This window comes from Heterodontus francisci, chromosome 13 (assembly GCF_036365525.1).
Source record: "Heterodontus francisci isolate sHetFra1 chromosome 13, sHetFra1.hap1, whole genome shotgun sequence".
Taxonomy (NCBI): domain Eukaryota; kingdom Metazoa; phylum Chordata; class Chondrichthyes; order Heterodontiformes; family Heterodontidae; genus Heterodontus; species Heterodontus francisci.
Genome location: NC_090383.1, coordinates 112,015,440 through 112,038,411, shown reverse-complemented (window position 1 = coordinate 112,038,411; position 22,972 = coordinate 112,015,440). Strand labels below are relative to the sequence as shown.

At 42.1% G+C, this 22,972-nt stretch overlaps 1 protein-coding gene across 4 annotated transcripts in view; it reads right to left on the bottom strand.

The window, feature by feature from the left end:
- tarbp1 (TAR (HIV-1) RNA binding protein 1) overlaps window positions 1-22,972 on the bottom strand; it is a 179,748-nt gene that overhangs the window by 87,242 nt on the left and 69,534 nt on the right. For all 4 annotated transcript variants that reach the window (XM_068045439.1, XM_068045440.1, XM_068045441.1 and 1 more), the window contains 5 exons: window positions 20,193-20,392; window positions 19,831-19,902; window positions 11,845-11,965; window positions 5,953-6,063; window positions 5,081-5,230 (listed from right to left, as the gene is read on the bottom strand). In XM_068045439.1, coding sequence (XP_067901540.1) covers window positions 5,081-5,230; window positions 5,953-6,063; window positions 11,845-11,965; window positions 19,831-19,902; window positions 20,193-20,392 — 654 coding nt within the window. The remainder of the gene's footprint in view (window positions 1-5,080; window positions 5,231-5,952; window positions 6,064-11,844; window positions 11,966-19,830; window positions 19,903-20,192; window positions 20,393-22,972) is intronic.

Sequence of the window (22,972 nt, the reverse complement as noted above, 5' to 3'; positions counted from 1 at the left end):
TAGTATACTATATTTACTGCTCACAAAGTGGTCGCCTCTACATTGGGGAGGCCAAACACAGACTGGGTAACCACTTTGCAGAACAGTTCCACTCGGTCCGCAAGCATGACTTTGAGCTTGAGGTCGGTTGCCAATTTAATTCACCGCCCTGCTCGCATGCTTATATTTCTGTCCTCGGCCTGCTGCAGTGTTCCAGTGAAGGTCAATGCAAGCTTGTTAGGTGCTCTACACCTTCTGTACTCAGAGTTCAATAATTTCAGACCACAAGCTCCATTATTTATTTTATTTTTATATTTTTACTTGATTATTTTTTGACCTTGTGCCAATCTTAAACCTGTTCATGTTTTTGCTTTCTGACAGAGCTGGTCAATATTCTGCCATTAGTACTCTCGCTGGACAAATGCTGTGTCTTTTACTACAACTATTTAGCACTCCATTTGCCTTTCGTTCCATGACATCTCTCATTTAATTTCTCCTGCCCTCCATCCCACCACAGACCTTCCCCTTTTGTTCTTCTTCCTGCCTCCCCCTCACGCCCCTTTCACTTGCTCAAAGACTGCTACATTTCTAACCTTTACCAGTTCTGATGAAAGGTCACAGACCTGAAACGTTAACTGTCTCTCTCCACAGATGCTGCCAGTTCTGCTGAGTAGTTCCAGCACTTTCTGTTCTCATACCAAAATCCTTTATTTCCACTTGGTAACATCTTCCACATCTGCCCCCACCTCAGCCCATCTGCCACTAAAACCCTCATCTTGAACCTTCATCTGTGTCTTCGTCACCTCCAGAGCTGTCCATTTGAGTTCTTGCTTGGATGGTCACCCATCCCCTAATCTTTGATTCATCCTAAACTCGGCTTTCTATAACCTTTCCCATAACAAGTCCTACTGGTCGAACAATCCCGTCTCTGCCAACCTACATTAGCTCCTAGTTTCTTAAGACCTCAATTTTAAAAAGCTCAACTTTTAATTTAAATCCCTCTGTGGCCTCGTCCCACCCCATCAATGTAGCCTTCTCTGAACCCAAACTCTTCTTCTGACTCCAGCATCTCATGCATCCCTCTTCCCTTTGCACCATCATTGGAGGCTATGCCCTCTTGATGAAGAAGGCAACAAGCCCATTAATTAAGGTGTCCCAACAATGTTGAACAATGAAATTGGAAACAATTTGCCACCCTCTTTACAATTACAATATTGACTGCTGAACTGCACTGGATAATAATTAGTGAGCCTCAGAAAGGAAGCAGAGGGTATTGCTGCCAGAGGGATTTGCATCACCTTTGAAGCTCTAGGTCTGTCATATTCCAGTCACCCATGAGAGGCAATGTGCAGTCAAGAAACTGTTCTGCAAAGTCATCCAAAGACATACTCCAGCACTCAGTACCATGCAGCTTTTACATTATTGAGAGGGATTGGTAAGGAGACAACTTACTTTGCATTTGACATCCAATGACCCAGGTCATAAATATAGCACAAGTAGCTACAGGAAAAACTCTCCATACTCAAAAGGTGTCTCTATTTAAACCTCAGAAGAGGATTGTTACTGCACCAAAGAACAGTACAGCACAGGAACAGGCCATTCGGCCTACCAAGCCTGCGCCGATCTTGATGCCTGCCGAAACTAACACCTTCTGCACTTCCGGGGCCCATATCCCTCTATTCCCTTCCTATTCATATATTTGTCAAGATGTCTCTTAAACGTCGCTATCGTATCTGCTTCCACCACCTCCCCTGGCAGCAAGTTCCAGGCACTCACCACCCTCTGTGTAAAAGAACTTGCCTCGCACATCCCCTCTAAACGTTGCCCCAACATTTTTATTTCCCCTTATTACGACTGAGGTGGGAGAAGTGCACCATCTTTCTGTAGTTCCACCTCTGCACAGGTCACAACATATATTTGACTGTGTACACAGTTACCGATGCAGCCAATTATATACTCTATTTTTTGTTTCAGAATAAAATCCACCAACCAGGTTTCTTTAATAAACAAAAGTATTAAATTATAAAACAAGACTTAGTCAATAAAGATGCAATGCTTTAACACAGTTTGAAATGACAGTAAATATATATATTCCCTTCTAAATGCCTAACATACACACACACACACCCACCCCAGTTAAATGAAAAATAAAGATGCTTTGGCCAAAGTACTTGTTAATTCTTGAAGAAAAAGGATAAGATATGTGATGTTCCAGATGGCATACAGTCTGGCCTCACAGTACATATAGACAGGTCACTGGGATCTTTTCAGAAGCAGTTCGTTTAGGAGATGTCGAGAGGAAGTCTTCCAAAAGCTTCTCAGAAGAAATGCGGCATCAGGCATTACAGCTATCACACATTGGATTTTTTTTTTTTTTGCAGGGTTTCTCAGAGGTGGAGAAACGAGGAGCTGGGTGTTTCTTTCAGCAGGCTACAAACCCAACTGACTCAAAACAGTAGTCAAAAATGAAACCCACTCTTAAGCACCATAAATCTTGACATGTCACTCCTCTTGTAAACAACACCCATAGTCAGAAAGCACCTGTTATTTACTTAGCTGAAGACATGCGACTTCCAGTAAATGTTTTTAAATAGAGTCCTTCCAGTGACCCTTTTATAAAAAAAGTCCAGCATATATGGAATCACTTCAGTCTTCCAATGAATTCATCTCCGCAATTCTAAAACACGAGTCCTCAAAATAAATTAAAAAATGGAAGCACTTTCATAACACCCCATCAGCTAGCTTCAGAGCCTCTCGGAGAAATTTAGGTGACTATTTGTGCTGACCACAGGTGAGTCCCCAATTAATATCCACCAACTGAATACAATTAAAAACCCAACTGATATGCAACTAACTATGGAGACCAGAAATTAAACCTGTGACCTTGGTATGCCGTCTCAGTACCACATCAAACTGTGCATTTATCTGCTGAGCTATTAGGATCAGATTGAGTTGGTGTCAGCACGCAGCTAGGTTTACATTACAGACCTGTGTACCTAAAATGCAAATGAATGATGTTAGAAACATACATATGAAGACAAATGCAATCCTAGTGAACTGTGGAGTTAATAAAATTACTAAAGCTGCCATTTGACAAGAAATTGCATTTACATAGCACTTGCACAATCTCAGAACAGCTCAGGGTATAACAGCCAATGAATTCCTTTTGAAATGTAGAGCCGTCGTAATGTGAAAATGGCGACAACCAATTTACACACAAGGTCCCACAAATGCAAGAGATAAAATAACCAGTTAGGCTGTTTTAGTAGTGTTGGTAGAGAGATAAATGTTGCCATAGGTCACATTAGCTTTTATCAAGCAAGCTGCCTTCCCTGAAGCTTTTCATTTGTTTCTCAATTACTGTGGTTTTGATTCTAAACACACTGAATAAAATGGAAAAGTCTAAACTTTGTCATGCTTAAAAAGGATTTTCAAAAAAGCACCGTACTACCACAAGGACCACCGGCTGAGATACATTTATTTGAACTGCATAGTGTCTGATGAAAAACATGGAGAGAAAGTACAGCCAGACATTAAAATATAAAATTTGTCTTTTGAGTTGTTGCCTGCTTCAGTGGAATCCCAATCTCCTGCTCACCCTGGCCAATGATAGGGGCTGGATTTGCTAACTTTATTAATGCAACATCCAAAAATCCTCCCTCTATGGTACATGCGCCACTTCTCACTGATGGAGAGGGGCAATGCAGACAATCGACTAAGAACTGGAACAGCAGAGGGATGTAGACATTGAGAAATAGGAAGTAATATGGCTAGGGGACAGGGAGCCCGTGAAGGTGACCAAGGACAGGAATGATGAGTGTGCAGGACGGATACATTTCGGATGAATTTCTATAGAGTGGAGCTGGGTAGGGCAGCAAGGAGGTGATGAAGGCATGTCAGAGGAAAAGGTAAAAGTACCTTTATCTTTAGGATTAGTATAAATGGGTGGTTGATGGTCGGCACAGACTCGGTGGGCCAAAGGGCCTGTTTCAGTGCTGTATCTCTAAACTAAACTAAGTATCTATTTATAGAATCACAAGTGACTCTCCAGTTAATGCCTACCACCTGCAAACAATTAATATGCCATTAACTTATATGACATCAGAAAGAGTTCCAGAGGATCCTAGATATTCTTTTTAGTCTTGGATACCATTTGGAGCTTCCAAAGACTGGAACGTTCAACGCTGGTGGCAGAGTACTCACTTACAACAGCTAAGAATGAATTTGAACAAATTAGGATCAAAAATCGTGTTGATCAGGACAAGGGTTCTTAGAACTACCGGCCATAACAGAGCCCCTCCCCATCTCTAACTCCTCCAGCCCTCCAAGATTTCTGTGCTCCTGCAGTTATGGCCTCTTTTGCAAACCCAATTTTCATCACTCCATCATTGGCAGCCGCGCCTTCAGCTGCCTCGACCAAGCTCTGGAATTTCCTCCCTAAACCTCTCTACTTCTTTATCTCTCTCCTTTCAAGTCTCTCCTTAAAACCTACCTCTTTGATCCAAGTCCTCAGTCATGTCCTAATGTCTCATTATGTGGCTCAGCATCTTTAAAAAAATATATAATGCTGCTGTGAAGCACCATGGGATATTTTAACTATATTTAAGATGCTATACAAATATAAGTTGTTGTTGCTGACATGTGTCTAACTGACCTTTGCTGATCAACTGACATGTTTTAGATCCTGAATAGCTGGTCTCTGGAAGGTTGTAACAATATTAGAAGTTAAATTTCTGCAGCAGTTATTCAGCCTTAAAAAGTGTTTGCCAAAGCATATTGTACTATTTCCTACACTTACTTTCTTTTGAAAACATGTAACAAAGGGGATATTACATTGGTGGCAGTGATTGTATTTAGTTCACAAGTACAATAGACCCATTATTGGAATGTCATTAGCAAATTGAACTCCTACAGGGAAGTAAATTAATGACCAAGAAATGTAAATTTCTGCAACAGAAGCATTGAGAGGTACTGCTCTCCCTACTGATGCCCCCCTGCTCCTCAGTATATTATTTTCCTTTATCTAAATAAATTTCAAGAATAGTGTAAGAAAATAAGAGGAATAATTAGATTTTTTTTTAATGAATACGGTTTTACTTACGTAACTGAAGCATCGCCAGAAAGAATCAATAAATTCAGGGTACTTCTGTAGTATCAAGGTGATGAACCATTCAATAAAGTATTTTACAGATGCCTGATTATCACTCAAACCAGACTGATAAACAGTTTCAATGATGCTGCTCAGAAAAATCTGTGGAACAGATTGATACAGTTTTAGTGTAAGTATATGGGCATTAGGCCAATGAGACGATACCATGACTGTGCCACAGCTGGCTGTAACCTGAAAGTAAGCCTGTTTGGGGATCACTACAGGAAGGCCTGGTAGAAACGAGCTTCATCGGCCATTGACTCAAATGAATCTCAAAACTTTTATTTTGCGTGAATTTTAAATTCAGCACAAATAATTCTCCGATAAAGTAAGTTTGTGTTTTCAAGTATAAACACCATACAATCATCAGTGCTATCTCGCCCAACAATCAGAACTACCAGAGAAACAAATCGACAATAAACAAACAGTCTGAAAAGTGGTTTAGTCTTCAAGTGGGGAATGCGGTATTGAAAAAAATAAAAAGAAACACAAACAAAGTGCAGGGAATACTCAGGTCAGGCAGCATCTGTGGAGACAGAAGCAGAGTTAACGTTTCAGGTCTGTGAAAGGTGATAAAAAGGTCACAGAACTGCAGTGTTAACTCTGCTTCTCTCTCCACAAATGCTGCCTGACCTGCTGAGTATTTCCAGCACTTTGTTTTTATTTCAGATTTCCAGCATCTGCAGTATTTTGCTTTTATTTTAAGTAAGAAGAAATGCTATTCTCACATACTAAAATTTAGAAAGATTAAAATGACTTATGGCCAATTAATTTTTGTGTCCTTGTGAATGTAAATTACAGTCACTTGCTTATAATATTTCTACCTGGTCCATTTGAGGAAACAGTACAAGTAGCGTCTGCCAAATTCTGTTCTTTAGCCGATGCAGCATGGAGTTCACATAGTATCGACCTTTGGTGTTCCTCAGCTCTTCATCCTGTGAATAGATGCAATAGTGATATGTGGCAGATACTGAAGAGGTATAGATTAAGAATTCTAGCATTATATCTGAAAAAGATAAGCAATACTATTTTGTTCAAATATGTGCTGAATACTAGTTAAACACCCTTGCAAAAAATAAAATCCCACATTCGAGAGGCGTCATTGTAATGTAAATAGACTTTCAATTTGGAGCACTCCTTTTGATCAAATCTCACTCCTAAACTGCACGTTCTGAAAATACATAGCATAAAACATAAGAGCAGAAAAGATGATGTAATTCTTTGCAAAGTCATCGATCGCCTCCATGATAAAATTGTACATTTGCAAATACTTCGATATTTAAAACTTGCAATAAATCCAAAAAACACCATCATCCATTCAATTGTCAGTGTGAGGAACAACATAGGTGAACAAATGTTGGCAACATAAACTCTAGTAGTTGATCTCTTGTGGTATCATTTACCGATATAAATGCATGCTAGTATTCCTTCTCTGTGTTGTGTTTCCGGTATGGAAACAGGACATTCATCACAACTAAGATTTACCTTTCACATAAGCAGATAGTCTTTAAATCACCTGCTCATATCCCTATCCCCATTTTTTTCATCCAGCTATACAAGAACATAAATAGGAGCAGGAGTAGGCCATTCAGCCCCTCAAGCCTGCCCCACCATTCAATAAGATCATGGCTGATCTTTACCAGGTCTCAACTCCTCTTTCTGGCCTGCTCTGCCTAACCCTCGACTCCGAGATTTCAAAAATCTATCTATCTCCTCCTTAAATACATCTAGTGACCTAGCCTCCACAACTCTGAGGCAGAGAATTCCAGAGACTCACCATCCTCAGAAGAAATTCCTTTGCATCTCAGTTTTAAATGTATACCCCCTTATTCTGTAACTATGTCCCCTAGTTTGAGATCCCCCCACTAGTGGAAACATCATCTCAGCATCTACCCTGTCAAACCCCCTTACAATCTTATATGTTCCAATAAGATCACCTCGCATTCTTCTAAACTCCAATGAATAAAGGCCTAACCCATTTAGCCGTTCTTGATAAGACAACCCCTTCATCCCAGGAATCAGCCTAGTGAACCTTTTCTGAACTGCCTCCAATGCTAGTATATCCTTCCTTAAGTATGGGGACCAAAACTGTACGCAGTACTCCAGGTGTGGCCTCACCAACACCCTGTACAGTTGTAACAAGAATTCCCTATTTTTAAACTCTAAACTCCCAGCAATAAAGGCCAAAATTCCAATTGCCTCGCTAATCACTTGTTGCACCTGCATGCTAACCTTTTGTGTTTCATGCACAAGAAAACCCAGATCCCTCTGTACTGCAGTATTTTGTAGTCTTCCTCCATCTAAATAATAATCTGCCTTTTTATTCTTTCTACCAAAGTGGATGACCTCACACTTTCCCACATTGTACACCATCTGCCAGGTTTTTGCCCATTCACTTAACCTATCTATATCCCTCTGCAGATCGCACTGGCGTCCACCAGCTCCCACATACTACAGCTGCAACACATCGCCTACCCAGCCATCTCTATTCTATTTAATTAATTTGGATCTCAGTATTTCAAAAAAGAACTATTTAAGTGTACACTTAACCTGTCATGACATCGCCCGATTTAAATGACTTGGCCAAAACTATTAAAAAAAACCACAAGAGACACGGAAGAAACAAATACCCACCAATCACTTATCGGCTCTCCTGTGACGTCACACTTCGATTTTTGCTGGTCAAACAGGTCCACAGAACAGAACAGAGTGCTCTCGCTGCCGCTGCTCTCGCTGCTGCTTCTGGTCTCAGGCCTCGGCTCCTTTTACCTCCCAGCTCCTCTCGCCTGTTCCCGCTCTCACCGCCGCTGCTCTCGGCTCTTTTTATCCCCGTCTCCTCTCGCCTGTTCCCACTCTCGCCGCTCATAACCTGCCTTTTTATTTTTCCCAACCAAAGTGGATGACCTCACACTTTCCCACATTGAACACCATCTGCCAACTTTTTGGTCATTCACTTAACCAATCTATATCCCTTTGCAGATTCTTTGTGTCCTCATCACAACATGCCTTCCCACCTATTTTTGTATTGTCAGCAAATTTGGATACACTACACTCGGTCCCTTCCTCCAAGTCATTAATATAAATAGTAAATAGTTGAGGTCCTAGGACCGATCCTTGTGGCACCCCACTAGTTACGGCTTTCCAAACTGAAAAAGACCCAATGATCCCGACTCTCTGCCTAGTGTGCGTTAGCCAACCCTCAATCCATGCCAACACATTACCTCTAATACCCATAGCTCTTACTTTGTGTAATAACCTTTTATGTGGCACTTTATCAAACGCCTTCTGAAAATCCAAACACACTACATCTACTGGTTCACCTTTATCCACTCTGCTTGTTGTATCCTCAAAGAACTCTAACAAATTTGTCAAACATGATTTCCCTTTCATAAAACCATGTTGACTCTGTTTGATTGCATTATGTTTTTCTAAATGTCCTGCTATTTCATCCTTAATAATGGAATCTAGCATTTTCCCAATGACAGATGTTAAAGTAATTGGTCTGTAGTTTCCTGCTTTCTGTCTCCATCCTTTCTTGAATAGCGGTTTTCCAATCCTCTGGTACCCCACTGGAATCCAGTGAGTTTTGGTATAATTATGACCAATGCCTCCACTATCTCTGCAGCCACTTCTTTTAAAACCCTTGGATGCAGGCCATCAGGTCCTGGCGACTTGTCTGCCTTTAGTCCCATCAGTTTGGCCAGCACCTTTACCCTCGTGAGAGAGATTGTTACCAGTTCCTCCCTCCCATTTACACCTTGCTCATCTACTGTTGTTGTGGTGATGTTTATAGTGTCCTCCACTGTGAAGACCAATGCAAAATATTGGTTTAAATTATCTGCCATTTCCCTGTTCCCTGTTATTAATTCCCCAGTCTCATTCTCGAAGGGTTCCACACTTACTTTAGCTATTCTCTTCCTTTTTATATACCCATACTCTTACTGTTTGATTTTATATTTCTTGCCAATTTGCTTTCAATCAATTTTCTCCCTCTTTATTATGACTTTTTTAAAAAAGTCATTCGCTGCTGGTTTCTAAAAAAATTCCCAATCCTCTAGCCTACCACTAGCTTTCACCGCTTTGTATGCCTTTGTTCTTGATTTGATACTCTCCTTAACTTCCTTTGTTATCCACAGGTGGTTCATCGTTCTCATCGAGTCCTTCCTTCTGACCGGAACAAATGCTTGCTGAGTGTTATGAAATATCTGCTTAAATGTCTGCCACTGTAGTTTTCCTGTAGTCCATTTTCCTAGCCCGCTTTAGACAACTCTTTCTTCATACCTCTGCAATTTCCCTTGTTTAAGCTGAAGACATGGGTTTGAACCCAATCTTGAATGTTGCTGTTGTTTCTGCCTCAACTACCAGCCCCAGAAGAGAATTTCACAGCTTCACAGTTCTTTGCGTATAAAGAAGTTTCTCATGCTCTGTTCTAAATCTCTTAGATTTAAACATGGCCACTCATTCTAGGCTCCTCAATCACAAGAAACAAACAAACAGTCTGCTTCTCTCAGCTCTGTCCCATCCTTTCAGAATATTAAACCTATCACATTGCTGGAAATCTGCATTGTTTTAATGAATAACCCAATTTTTCTTCACATTTATACTTATTCATTGTGCCATCTCGGAGACCTTAAAAGCCTTCCTATAGTGTGGAGCCAATGTAGGACATGGTACTCAAACTGCTATTACAGGTCCCTTACTTGCATATGCAAAGGGCCTAACACTTGTTTCAAGTGTAAGCCCTCATCGTCTCTTTTTTTGGCTTTATCAAAATGGTGTGCAGTGCACTTCTGGTGCAAAATGTGAATGCTAATGCTGCCTGCTAAATTGGATGCTTTGGCACCTAGAAAAGTGGTGCAGCGTCAGCCTATTTCTTGGCCCATGTCTATCTCGCTGTGTGCCAGAGGTGTAAGTCTTTCTCAAGTGTAAAAAATTAGCAATTACTTTTTAAACAGTTAGCAAAGAACAGATGGATAATTAGTTGGCTTCAAAATTCAAACTTATGCGTTAAGTCAGTCTCTCTTCCTATCTCAACTCAATGTACTTTCTGATGTTTACAGAACACGTAATAAGAACTGTCAATTTTTCTAATTTTTTCACAAATACAGTTTCTCTTTAAAAATGACTCAATATAACTACTACAATGAAGTTTTTAGAATTTTCCCTTTCGTTTGTGACTTATTTCAATAAAGCTATAAATAGAAAGTACTGGAACTGACTGGATTGCTCTACGGAGAGCCAACATGGACTCAATGGGCCGAATGGCCTATTCCTGTACCATAATGACTCTATGGCTCTAAAGATATTCCATCAGTATAGCTAACTGAATAGTACTGATGAGTCAGAGAAATTAGCCACATCGCGGGCTGAATTTTATTTGCGCGCCGCACACTGCGGCAGCGCACTTTGAAGTCGGCGGCCTGTCCACACTGAGCAGCCGCCGCTGAACCCCTGCGATATCATGCACGGAGGGCTCATTTAAATGGTGGGGGCTGCTGCCGCATCCCTGGCAACGGTATCCAGCGCCACCGGGCAGACGCCATTTTTAAAGGGCTTCAAGCCGAGATTTGAAATTTTAATATTTAAAGAGGAATTCATTTTCACCTCATTTTAAATTTTTTTTGAAACCTGCAGGCCCTTTCACACCACCCCCCAATGTCTTTATTCAGGGTCGGTGGCCCTAAAACACTTTATTGACATTGCAAACTTCCCCCACACCCTCCCCCCCGCAACCTCATAACATTTGCCCTTCATCCCCTTCCCACCCTGATAATTTTAGTCTTCCCCCCCTTCCCACCAGATTCTTGCTTCGGAACTCAGTACGGAGTTTTGAAGGCTCGTGAGTTGCGATCGACAGCCGTAAAATCGGCGTGGGCTGGCTGCCGGCAGTAGCTAAGTTCATTTGCATTTTAAGTAACCCGATTTCCATACTTTAATGAAGGCCCCACCGCAGTCGCCGCTAATATCCGGCGGGCCTTCTCGGCATCGTGGTGGATCGCTCCTGGAAGCATTTCACGGGCCTCCCCGCCACGATCCACACGCCGAGGGGTTAGTAAAATCCAGCCCTGCATATGTTAAAACTGCATAATCCAAACTCAACACTGGGCAAAAACATGAAGGCTGTGGCTGAGGCCTCTGAATAAAAATCTTTAAAGAATGTGTTGAAAGAAGATACCACAATTCATTGAATAAAATTGACCCTATGATTGTGGAAAAAAAATGTTTCTTTAAAAAAAAAGTGTTTAAAACTTTATTTTGGACATTAGCAGTTTCAGTTGAGAAAATCAATGCTGGTTGAAAAAAGTCACAAAACATGGAGTGATTTGTGGGAACCTGGAGACCACACTAAGCCATCACAGGGGGATATATTCTAATTACAAAATAGCAGCCATTATTGCCACCGAACATGACACTATTAACATTGAAAAAGTCCATCACAGCACTGCCAAAGGGAGCGACAGGTATTTCAATATCTGTTTTTAATGAAACACACATACCAAATGTAATGTAGAATTGCTAGATATAATATTCAATTTCTCAAATTAGCACTGTCAAGGTAATTTCTGCCATCATGCTGAACCACACTTTAGTTCTTGTGTGACCAAAACAAAGTGCCAGAATTTATCTTACTTACTCAGTTATGAATCACTGTCACATGTAAAAATGTTATGCCAGTGCTACTTGTCCTAGGAAGATATCAGAAGATAAATTATTACCTTCTCAAGGAGTTTGCTGACAACATTCTCCATGAATTTCTTGTGTAATGAATTTGATCCATTCAATTGGCAGAGGAAGTTAATGGCCCAAATCCGCACAGATTGATCATCTCGGTTTTCACTGCAAGATGCAAAATGAAAAAACAAGCTATTTTTAGTAGTTAGTAAGTACCATCCAGATAATAATGGTTCATAAAAATGTTAAATAATGATTCCAGACTTAAGAAAAATAATACACGGGTATTTCTGAGAGCATTTACTTTCCAATTCCTGTTCTCCATTTGTTTTCATGTGACCTCTCCAAGCCAAACGTCATCTGTGCCAAGTGTGCACCCTGATCAATGACCAGCTCTCAGGTGCCTGCTAATGTTGTTCTAACCCAACCGTCAGAAGATATGTGTAAAGGATTACGTATGATTGCTGCTCCTTCATCCAGTGCGTTCTGGCTAATGGTCAACTATGAAACCACTTGTGGTTCTCCTTCACTACTTTTCAAATTTTTGGTTAAAATAAATGTTTTAAGAAAAACAACAAGCAATGACTCTGAAAATTGCACCAAAAAAATTAGAAGATTGTTAAAATAAAATTGGTGCATATTTTAGTTTCTAAATATGTTTTTTTTTTTAAAGTGCAAAGTTGCAAAATACGATTACAGGCCACACAGTTATGCTGCCACTGCGGACAATTAATCACAATCCAAATAAGAGTCATTGATGCTCGCCTCATCCACATGAGATGGAGAAGCTGGATTTCCCCACAGGTATACAGTTCTTAACACTTCGGAGAAATATATTTATGTGGAAGTAACAAGAACTAATGGTTAAGCCCCCTATTAAGCACTCCCTGGTTATATGGTTAACAACTCCTTAAGCTTAATTATAATTTACGACTATTAAGTATCTCTGTTACAAGACAAATTACTTTTTCATGGGGCACTTTCTCAAGTTATGCGGTCATGTGCATTTCAGTCTTGCCCAGATTAGAATGAACATATTTATTTTTCCCTGTATAAGAAAGACCTTAAATGTAAACAAGAGGTTTCAGTAATAATTAAAGGTGATCTAGGTTGGGAAGCAGGGAAGATGTCCTTAATGCAACACACTTGGTGCAATCTCGGTGTAAGATAGATGATGCTGACCAAGCATCGAATCCTGTGCAGGCAAGATGGGAAATTTTCTTGTTGCCTCATGCAAACAAAACACCGGCAAGCATGTAATCTTATGCTTTGACCAAATCTGCCCAGAGTCTATTAAAGGGTAGATAATTCCTGGAAAGTGAGACAGTTTTAACTTTGGGATTTCGAAATATAAAAAAAAACTGAATTTGAAGCAGTGACACTTTCTCGTGATTAGAACAATAAATGCCTGTCATGTGCTGAAGCGGTCTCAATCTATCAATCTAATTGATCCATTGGAAGTGCACGACACATTCCTTCAATCAGCATGCAAAGGGTGCCATTATTGCAATCTGATTATTGGGAGAAGCAGTTCCCAGAAACCAGAGGCTCACTGCTTTTTTTTTTTTCAAATTGTACTGCAATCCAATCCCTGCAGAGCTGTACTGGGTAAAGCCCAATCATGCATTCCTCCCGCTGAGCTTCAGTCTAAAATGCCAACCCAAATGCCTCCCCAACCATTCACCCTCAAGACCCAACTCCTTCCTAACTCTTCCATTTGAGCCTGCGTTCCCCTGGCACCCCTCCCCTCCCATGTACAGCTCCAATCCAGGGATGTTCTTTTAATTTATGAGATTAGACTCACTTTCCTTTGCAATGTTCTCTTAGTCTGTTTAGCTCTTAGTTGCACCAGTTGCCGAGCTCTCAGCTCAGATTGCACGATCCACATCCGACACATCTATCATGTTGCTACATGCCTTGAGCCTTAAAAAAAAAAGTGAATCAAAGAAACACCTAAGAAGTGTAGAGGTAGATTGTGAGACTTACAGGAGAGAGGAAATAAGAAACTTGCAGAAAGAGCAACAGAAAGAGATGTGAACAGTGAGGTCCAGAGCTGTCACAATGTAGGGGAGCGCCATATAGATAGAAATAGAAAAACAGAAGGGACTGGTCAACTAGCAGGCCGGCTACCTGCTGGAGAGTAAGCAGGGAGCATAAGACCAGTTCCCCAGCCCAGGTGCATTGTCACATGTACTGCAAGGCATTCTTTATCAGTGACAATACCAGAAATGTGGTGATGCAAAGAATGATGGTGTTGCAAAGCAACATACTTCCATGGTTCTCCCTATTAATGTCAAAAGTGCACGAGGTTTTTTTTCCATTCGTTCGGGGATGTGGGCATCGCTGGCTATGCCAGCATTTATTACCCATCCCTAAATGCTCAAGAAAGTGGTGGTGAGCTGCCTTTTTGAACTGCTGCAGTCCTTGGGGTGTAGGTACACGAACAGTGCTCTTAGGAAGGGAGTTCCAGGATTTTGACCCAGCGACGGCAAAGGAATGGCGATATTAGTTCCAAATCAGGATGGTGTGGTTTGGAGGAAAGCTTGCAGGTGGTGGTGTTCCCATGCATCTGCTGCCCTTGTCCTTCTAGGTGGTATGGGTAATGGGTTTGGAAGGTGCTGTCGAAGGAGCTTTGGTGATTTGCTACAGTGCATCTTGTAGATGGTATACACTGCTGCCAGTGAGGCGGTGGTGGAAGGAGTGAATGCTGAAGGCGATGGATGGGGTGCCAATCAAGTGGACTGCTTTGTCCTGGATGGTGTCGAGCTTCTTGAGTGTTGTTGGAGCTGCACCCATCCAGACAAGTGGAGAGTATTCCATCACACTCCTGACTTGTGCCTTGTAGATGGAGGACAGGCTTTGGGGAGTCAGGTGTTACCCGCTGCAGAATTCCCAGCCTCTGAACTGCTCTGGTAGCCATGGCATTTATGTAGAACCATAGAAGGATTACGTCACAAGGCCATTCAGCCCATTGGTGTCTGTGCCGGCTGAAAAAACTAGCCGCCCAATCTGATCTCACCTTCCAGCACCTGCTCTACAGCCCTGCAGGTTACAGCACTACAGGTGCATGTCCAGATACCTTTTAAAAGAATTGAGGGTTTCTGCCTTCACCACCGTTCCTGGCAGTGAATTCCAGACACCCACCACCCTCTGGGTGAAAAAGTTTTTCCTCATGACCCCTCTAATCCTTCCACCAATCACCTTAATTCTGTGCCCCTGGTAATTGACCTCTCCGCTAGGGGAAACAGGTCCTTCCTGTCTACTCTATCTAGACCCCTCAATTTTGTACACCTCAGTTAAGTCACCCCTCAGCCTCCTCTGTTGTAAGGAATACAACCCTAGCCAATCTAATAGAAAAGAAAAATACTGCGGATGCTGGAAATCTGAAATAAAAACAAGAAATGCTGGAACCACTCAGCAGGTCTGGCAGCATCTGTGAAAAGAGAAGCAGAGTTAATGTTTCGGGTCAGTGACCCTCCTTCGGAACTGACAAATATTAAAAATGTCACAGGTTATAAGCAAGTGAGGTGGGGGTGGGGCAAGAGATAACAAAGGAGGTGGTGTAGATTGGACCAGGCCACATAGCTGACCAAAAGGTCATGGAGCAAAGGCAAACGATATGTTAATGGTGTGTTGAAAGACAAAGCATTAGTACAGATAAGGTATTAACAGACTAAATATTGAACAGCAGCAAGTGCAAACATGATAAAAAATAGTGGGCAAGCAAACTGAACAAACTATGAAATGAAATAAATGCAAATAAAAGGTTGTAAAAAATGTAAAAAAAAAAGAATAACTAAAAATGAAAGTAAAATGGGGGGGCTATCATGCTCTGAGATTATTAAACTCAATGTTCAGTCCGGCAGGCCTAATTGGTAGATGAGATGCTGTTCCTCGAGCTTGCGTTGATGTTCACTGGAACACTGCAGCAATCCCAGGACAGAGAGGTGAGCATGAGAGCAGGTGGGGGGGGAAAAAAAAAAAAAAAAGTGTTGAAATGGCAAGCAACCAGAAGCTCAGGGTCCTGCTTGCGGACTGAGCAGAGGTGTTCCGCAAAGCGGTCACCCAGTCTGCGCTTGGTCTCCCCAATGTAGAGGAGACCACATTGTGAGCAGTGAATATAGTATACTACATTGAAAGAAGTACAAGTAAATCGCTGCTTCACCTGAAAGGAGTGTTTGGGGCCTGGGATAGTGAGGAGAGAGGAGGTAAAAGGGCAGGTATTACACCTCCTGCGATTGCAGGGGAAGGTGCCATGGGACGGGGACGAGGTGGTGGGGGTAATGGAGGAGTGGACCAGGGTGTCGTGGAGGGAATAATCCCTTTGGAATGCTGACAGGGGAAGGGAGGGGAAGATGCGTTTGGTAGTGGCATCACGCTGGAGGTGGCGGAAATGACGGAGGATGATCTTTTGGATATGGAGGCTGATGGGGTGGAAAGTGAGAACAAGGGGAACCCTGTCACAGTTGAGGGCCCTGTCAACAACAGTGGGGGGAATCCTCGGTTGAGGAAAAAGGAGGTCATACCAGAAGCACAGTCATGGAAGGTAGCATCATCAGAGCAGATGCGTCGGAGACGGAGAAACTGGGAGAATGGAATGGAGTCCTTACAGGAGGTAGGGTGTGAAGAAGTGCAGTTGAGGTAGCTGTGGGAGTCGGTGGGCTTATAATGGATATTAGTAGACAACCTATCCCCAGAGATGGAGACAGAGAAGGGAAGTGTCAGAGATGGACCATGTAAAAGGTGAGGGAAGGGTGGAAATTGGAAGCAAAGTTGATAAAGTTTTCCAGTTCGGGGCGGGAGCAGGAAACGGCACCGATACAGTCATCAATGTCCCGGGAAAAGAGTTGGGGGAGGGGGCCTAAGTAGGACTGGAACAAAGAATGCTCGACATATCCCACAAAAAGACAGGCGTAACTAGGACACATAGAGACACCTTTTACTTGAAGGAAGCGCGTGGAGTTGAAGGAGAAGTTTTTCAATGTGAGAGGAGGGTGGTGATGGATGGGGACTGGTTGGGCCTCTGTTCCAGGAAGAAGCAGAGAGCCCTCAAACCATCCTGGTGGGGGATGGAGGTGTAGAGCGATTGGACGTCCATAGTGAAGAGGAAGCGGTTGGGACCAGGAAACTGGAAATTGTCAAAATGACGTAGGGCGTCAGAAGAGTCACAGATGTAGGTGGGAAGAGACTGGACAGCGGCGAAAAGATAGAGTCTAGATAGCCAATCTAACCTTTCCTCATAGCTGCAACTTCCAAGCCCTGGCAGCATTCTTGTAAATCTCCTCTGTACTCTCTCCAGAGCAATTATGTCCTTTCTGTAATGTGGTGACCAGAACTGTACACAATACTCCAGCTGTGGCCTAACCAGCATTTTATACTGTTCCAGCATTACATCCCTGCTTTTGTATTCTATTCCCTGGCCAATAAAAGAAAAACATTCCATATGCCTTCTTCACTCTATCTCCCAGTCCTGCCACCTTCGGGGACCTGTGGATATGCACTCCAAGGTCTCACTTCTTCTCACCCTCTCAATATCCTCCCATTTATTGTGTATTCCCTCGCTCTATTTTCCCTCCCCAAGTGCATTATCTCACTTCTCTGGATTGAATTCCATTCGCCACTTTTCCACCCACTCAACCAAACCATTGATATCATTCTGGAGTCTACAGCTATCCACGATCAACTACACGGCCAATTTTTGTGTCATTGACAAATTTCCCAATCAACACAGAGCCCTGTGGAATGCCATTGGAAACAGCTTCCCCTTCGCAAATGGCTGGTCCAGTTCAGTTTCTGGTCAATTGTGACCCCCTAGGATGTTGATAGTGGGGGATTCAGTGATCTTAATGTCATTGAATGTCAAGGGGAGATGGTTCAATTCTCTCTCGTTTGAGATGGTCATTGCCTGGCACTTGTGTGATGTGAATGTTGGTTGCCATTTATCAGCCCAAGACTGGATGTTGTCCAGGTCCTGCTGCATATGTTTATGGGCTGCTTCTGTATCTGAAGAGTCGCAAATGGTGCTGAACATTGTGCAATCATCAGCAAACATCCCCATTTCTGACCTTATGATGAAGCAGCTGAAGATGGTTGGGCCTAGGACACTACCCTGAGGAACTCCTGCATTAATGTCCTGGGATTGAGATGATTGACCTCCAACCACCACAACTATCTTCCTTTTTGCTAGGTATAACTCCAACCAGTGGAGAATTTTCTCCTGATTCCAATTTTGCTAGGGCTCCTTGATGCCATACTCAGTCAGGTGCCTTGATGTCAAGGGCAGTCACTCTCACCTCAGCTCTGGAGTTCAGCTCATTTGTCCATGTTTGGACCAAGACTGCAATGAGGTCAAGAGCTGAGTGGCTCTGGGGGAACCCATATCCAGCTTCAGTGAGCAGGTTATTGCTGAGCAAGTGCCGCTTGATAGCACTGTCAGCGATCCCTTCCATCACTTTGCTGATGAGGAGTAGACTGACAGTGCTGTAATTGGCCAGGTTGGATTTGTCCTGCGTTTTGTACACAGGACATACCTGGGCAATATTCACATTGCCGGCTAGATGCCAGTGTTGTAGCTGGAACAGCTTGGCTAGTTCTGGAGCACAAGTCTTCAGTACTATTGCCGGAATATTGTCAGGGCCCAGAGCCTTTGCAGTATCTAGTGCCTTCAGCCGTTTCTTGATATCATGTGAAGTGAATCGGATTGGCTGAAGACTGGCTTCTGTGATGCTGGGGACCTCAGGAGGAGGCCGAGATGGATCATCCACTTAGTACCTCCGGCTGAAGATGGATGCAAATACTTCAGCCTTGCCTTTTGCACTGATGTGCTGGGCTCCCCCATCATTGAAGATGGGGATATTTGTGGAGCCACCTCCTGCTGTCAGTTATGACAACAAGAAATGCTGGAAATACTCAGCAGGTCTGGCAGCATCTGTGGAGAGAAAGCAGAGTTAACGTTTCAGGTCAGTGACCCTTCATCAGAACTCCAATCACTGACCTGAAACATTACCTCTGCTTTCTCTCTCCACAGATGCTGCCAGACCTGCTGAGTATTTCCAGCATTTCTTGTTTTTATTTCAGATTTCCAGCATCTGCAGTATTTTGCTTTTATTTTATTCTCCTGTCAGTTGTTCACTTGTTCACCACCATGCACGACTGGATGTGGCAGGACTGCAGAGCTTCGATCTGACCTGTTGGTTGTGGGATCGCTTAGCCCTGTCTATTGCATGTTGCTTCGGCATCTGGCATGCAAGTAGTCCTGTGTTGTAGCTTCACAAGGCTGACACCTCATTTTTAGTTACGCCTGGTGCTGCATTCTTCATTGAACCAGGGTTGGTCCCCCAGCTTGATGGTAATGGTAGAGTGGGGGGATATGCCAGGCCAGGAGATTACAGATTGTGGTTGAATACAATTCTGCTGTTGCTGATGGCCCACAGTACTGGGACTTACCCTAAACAGTCCAGCCTGGACACATCATGGGATGAAGGTATTCACAAGAGATACTTTAAGAGATGCTTGGGCTCTGAATACTTAATCCTTTTTATCTGCAAGCAACATGCTAAGAGGTTCTCCAAATAAATTTTACTTATTTTACCAAATGTTATTCGCTTCCTGCTCTCAAATTCAAGGTACTGTTGGCAGATTGTGCAAACAGTATTTAAGCAAATTCAGAATCGATGAACAACCAAACCACACAAGCAGCAGCAGAAACAAAAAAGCAGCAAATTCAAGTTAGCTGAAAGCAGTGCAATAAAAGTGATGGGATGAGCTTAAAACTAACTAAATATTTTACACTTGGAATACTGAAATCAAAAGCTAGAAAGAACACAAAATAATAGTCCTTTTTCACCTGCCATTCTGTACAATATTGGTGACTGCAGGCTACTTGTTTGAGAACTGAGAGTGTATCCTTGTTTTGTGCATGGATCACACTGCGTGAGCATGTTACAAGATCATGAATCATTTTTCTCCCCTCATACAAAATCAACTCTGCCCATTCCTGCAACTAATTCAGAAACCAGCTATTCCCCTACCATTCAGTGGCTCTGTTGGCTGCACATTCGTCTCCCAGTAGTTCTATATAGATATGTACATCTTGAATTAACCTAGACAAAAAAAGAATTGACACTTTAAGCCCTTGAAAACCGAGAAATTTAGTATACATAAAAAAAAATTCAGATCCAGCTTGTGACAATGTATAGTAGAAATTTTCTAATTCACATTTGATAACACAATTGAAAAACTAAAGTAATTATATACTGCAGACTTTCAACTTTTCAGATTTTCAATAACTACCTGCAAAGAGCAGAAATTTCGTAAAATAACAAAAAACCCAAGATTAAAATTGACATTAACGTGAAGACACAGCACATTTTAATGTTTTACTCCATTTTACCTCTGATCCTTCCTAAAAACAGGTCCAAATAGACAAGCCTCTACAAAAAGATCTACATGGTTTTCAGCACTTGTGAAAGAATCTTGATGGAAACTTTTAGCAGTGTAAACAGCAGGCAACCACGTTTGGCAGCAGTGAGTAATTAATACGTTGAACACTCCAGTTTTCGTTTGCGATATTTCAAGCAACCTGTCTGTAATCTACAAAAGGAAAGAAAGAATGAATGCAGAAACTGTAAGTTCAATGTCTTTTAAGACCATCGAATGTCCCAAAGCACTCACAGCCAATCAAGAGTAGTCACTGTTGTAATGTAGGAAATATGGCAACCAATTTGCACACAGCAAGGCCTCACAAACAAACAGCAGTGAGATACATGACCAGATAATGTTTTTTTCAATGAAGCTGGTTGATGGATAAAGGTTTGCCAGGACACCAAGCCAGCTCTCCTTTGGATAGTGCCCTGGGATCTTTTACATCCACTGGAAAGGGATGATGGGGGCCTCAGTTTAACATCCCACCCAAAAGACAGCACCTCTGACAGTGTAATGTGGTGCACTGAAGTGTCAGAGTAGATTATATGTTCATGTCTCTCGAGTGGGACTTCAAGTGAGACAATGTTGATACATGGACCCAGTGAGAAGGGAATGCGAATTGCCTTGAAAAGAAAGTTAAAAAGGGTAGAATGGCTGGTTTCTGCACTGTAAAGTTGCATGATACTAATGGGGATACTAATCTGAATTATGTGTTGTCAGGCAAACCCCGCTATCTGCTAAGACTGAGGCACACATTATTTCACCACACGAACAGAAACTTAACATTGCAAGCCCTGTCTGGAAGCACATTTGCACAGTACCAGAGAATGTTGAAACAATGGGGACCCCAACAGTTGCTTCCCCAATACACGGAAGTGGTCAAACCAGTTTTAGTCACATGACATAGCTGGCCGGAGTTTTAAATTTGAACTTCCAACAAGGATTTGAACTCAGAACGCCATGTACTCATGGACTGAGAACATCTCCTCTCCTGCCTGCCCGCCTTCATCTCTTCTCACGGAATGAGGGAGGGAAGGAAGGAAGGAAAGATTTTCCTACGTGAACAAGGTTTTAAGACGACTACTCGGCCCCAACGAAACGCAAGACCATATCTTCAATCAAGGACTACAGCGAGCTAGAGAAACAGTAACAAGATATTACCTCAAACTGTTCTACTCATCTTTTCTTCTCTTTTCTGTCCATTTGCATGTTTATATCGCGTGTGCATGCTAGCGTGGGCATGTCGTATATCCATAGGCGTGAACCATATTTGGTTTTAAGTTTAAGGTTTAATAAATTTCATGTTCTTTAAACCAAGGAAAGCCTGTCTGTGCTCATTTCTTTGCCTTATAATTGGAAAGTTGTGAACAAGGATTCATAATGGCAGAGCTCAAAACACATGTTTAAAATTAAACCCTGTTACAATAAGACCAGGTACAGACAGCAAAAGACCCGTAGATATATTGCTCACCTGGTCGTAACAGTGTTATTCTGAATTATCTACACAATATTTTCCCAATGTAATTCTTGAACTGTGATGTTTTACGGTCTTGCATTATATATTGTTGAAGTTCTACAGATTAACAAATTTTCTCAACTATCTTTTTACTATCACTATTACCAATTTCAGAACAGGCAATTCTGAAAAGGAGACAGTGAAAAATATTTACTTTGAAGATGAGACAGCCTTTCATTATCTGGAGTTAAAATCCTGAAGCAGCTGTGCCTATGTTGCTTTTGTTTGTTGAGTAGGGTAAAGATTTTGACTCCCAAAGCTAGTCTTCGGCAATACAACTCTTAATTCACACAAGTCCCATGTAACTGTGTAATACATACACCTCTATTGTATAATGTTAATCAGTGGTTATCAGGATATTGGAACATCTAATCAGGTTTGTGCAGAAATAACAAAATTATGTTTAAAATGGTCTCCATGGAATCGCCATAAACACAGATAATATCTGACAAGCTGTTAAATGTAGAACTTATACAACATGCATGCAAATTATTAACAAGCATCACAGACACAGGGTATGTTGTGTAGGTTCTAAATCATATTCACAGAGTGTAACTTGTAGGTCCAATCACCGTGTCAGTGGTAGTTAGGACCACCCTTAACTGCCATGCTACAGGGTCCTTCCAGGCTGCTACCGGGGACCAGTTAACACTACACAAACAGCTGCGCACAGATGCATTAAGCAAGTTAGGAATCAACTGACTATTTGGAGGACTGCCTCTAAGTTGTCACAAGTAATTTAATTCTATAGCAGCACACTAATTCTTATCCCTCAACAGGTGAGCTGCAATCAGTAGAATACCCAACAGTTAATGTGCCACCTGATGATTTAAACCAAGCTGCCTCCAGAAATCTCAGCAAGGTCACTCCACTTCACATCACGTGAATATGAATTGTGCATCACCCCAATGACATTCAGGAACTTACCCGAGTGGCAAAATCTGGGCTCTCCTACTTTAAATAAAAAGACGCTTTCACCTCTTTCCAAAAGGTCGTTTCCCCACCCATCCATCACCTTTTCAATCTCACCAGCAGAGAGCAAAGTTAGAAATTATGAGCTACAACAGCTTCAGCAAGATACATTTGTAATGATTTACGGGGCTTAAATTGCTGTTGTAATATTTGGCAATTTAACAGCCTCTAACAACACAAATCAATTTTATGTGCACCACCCCTAGGCCTCAGGGCAAATATTGATCACAGGAGCATCTTCCCTCAATAACTCCTTCCTA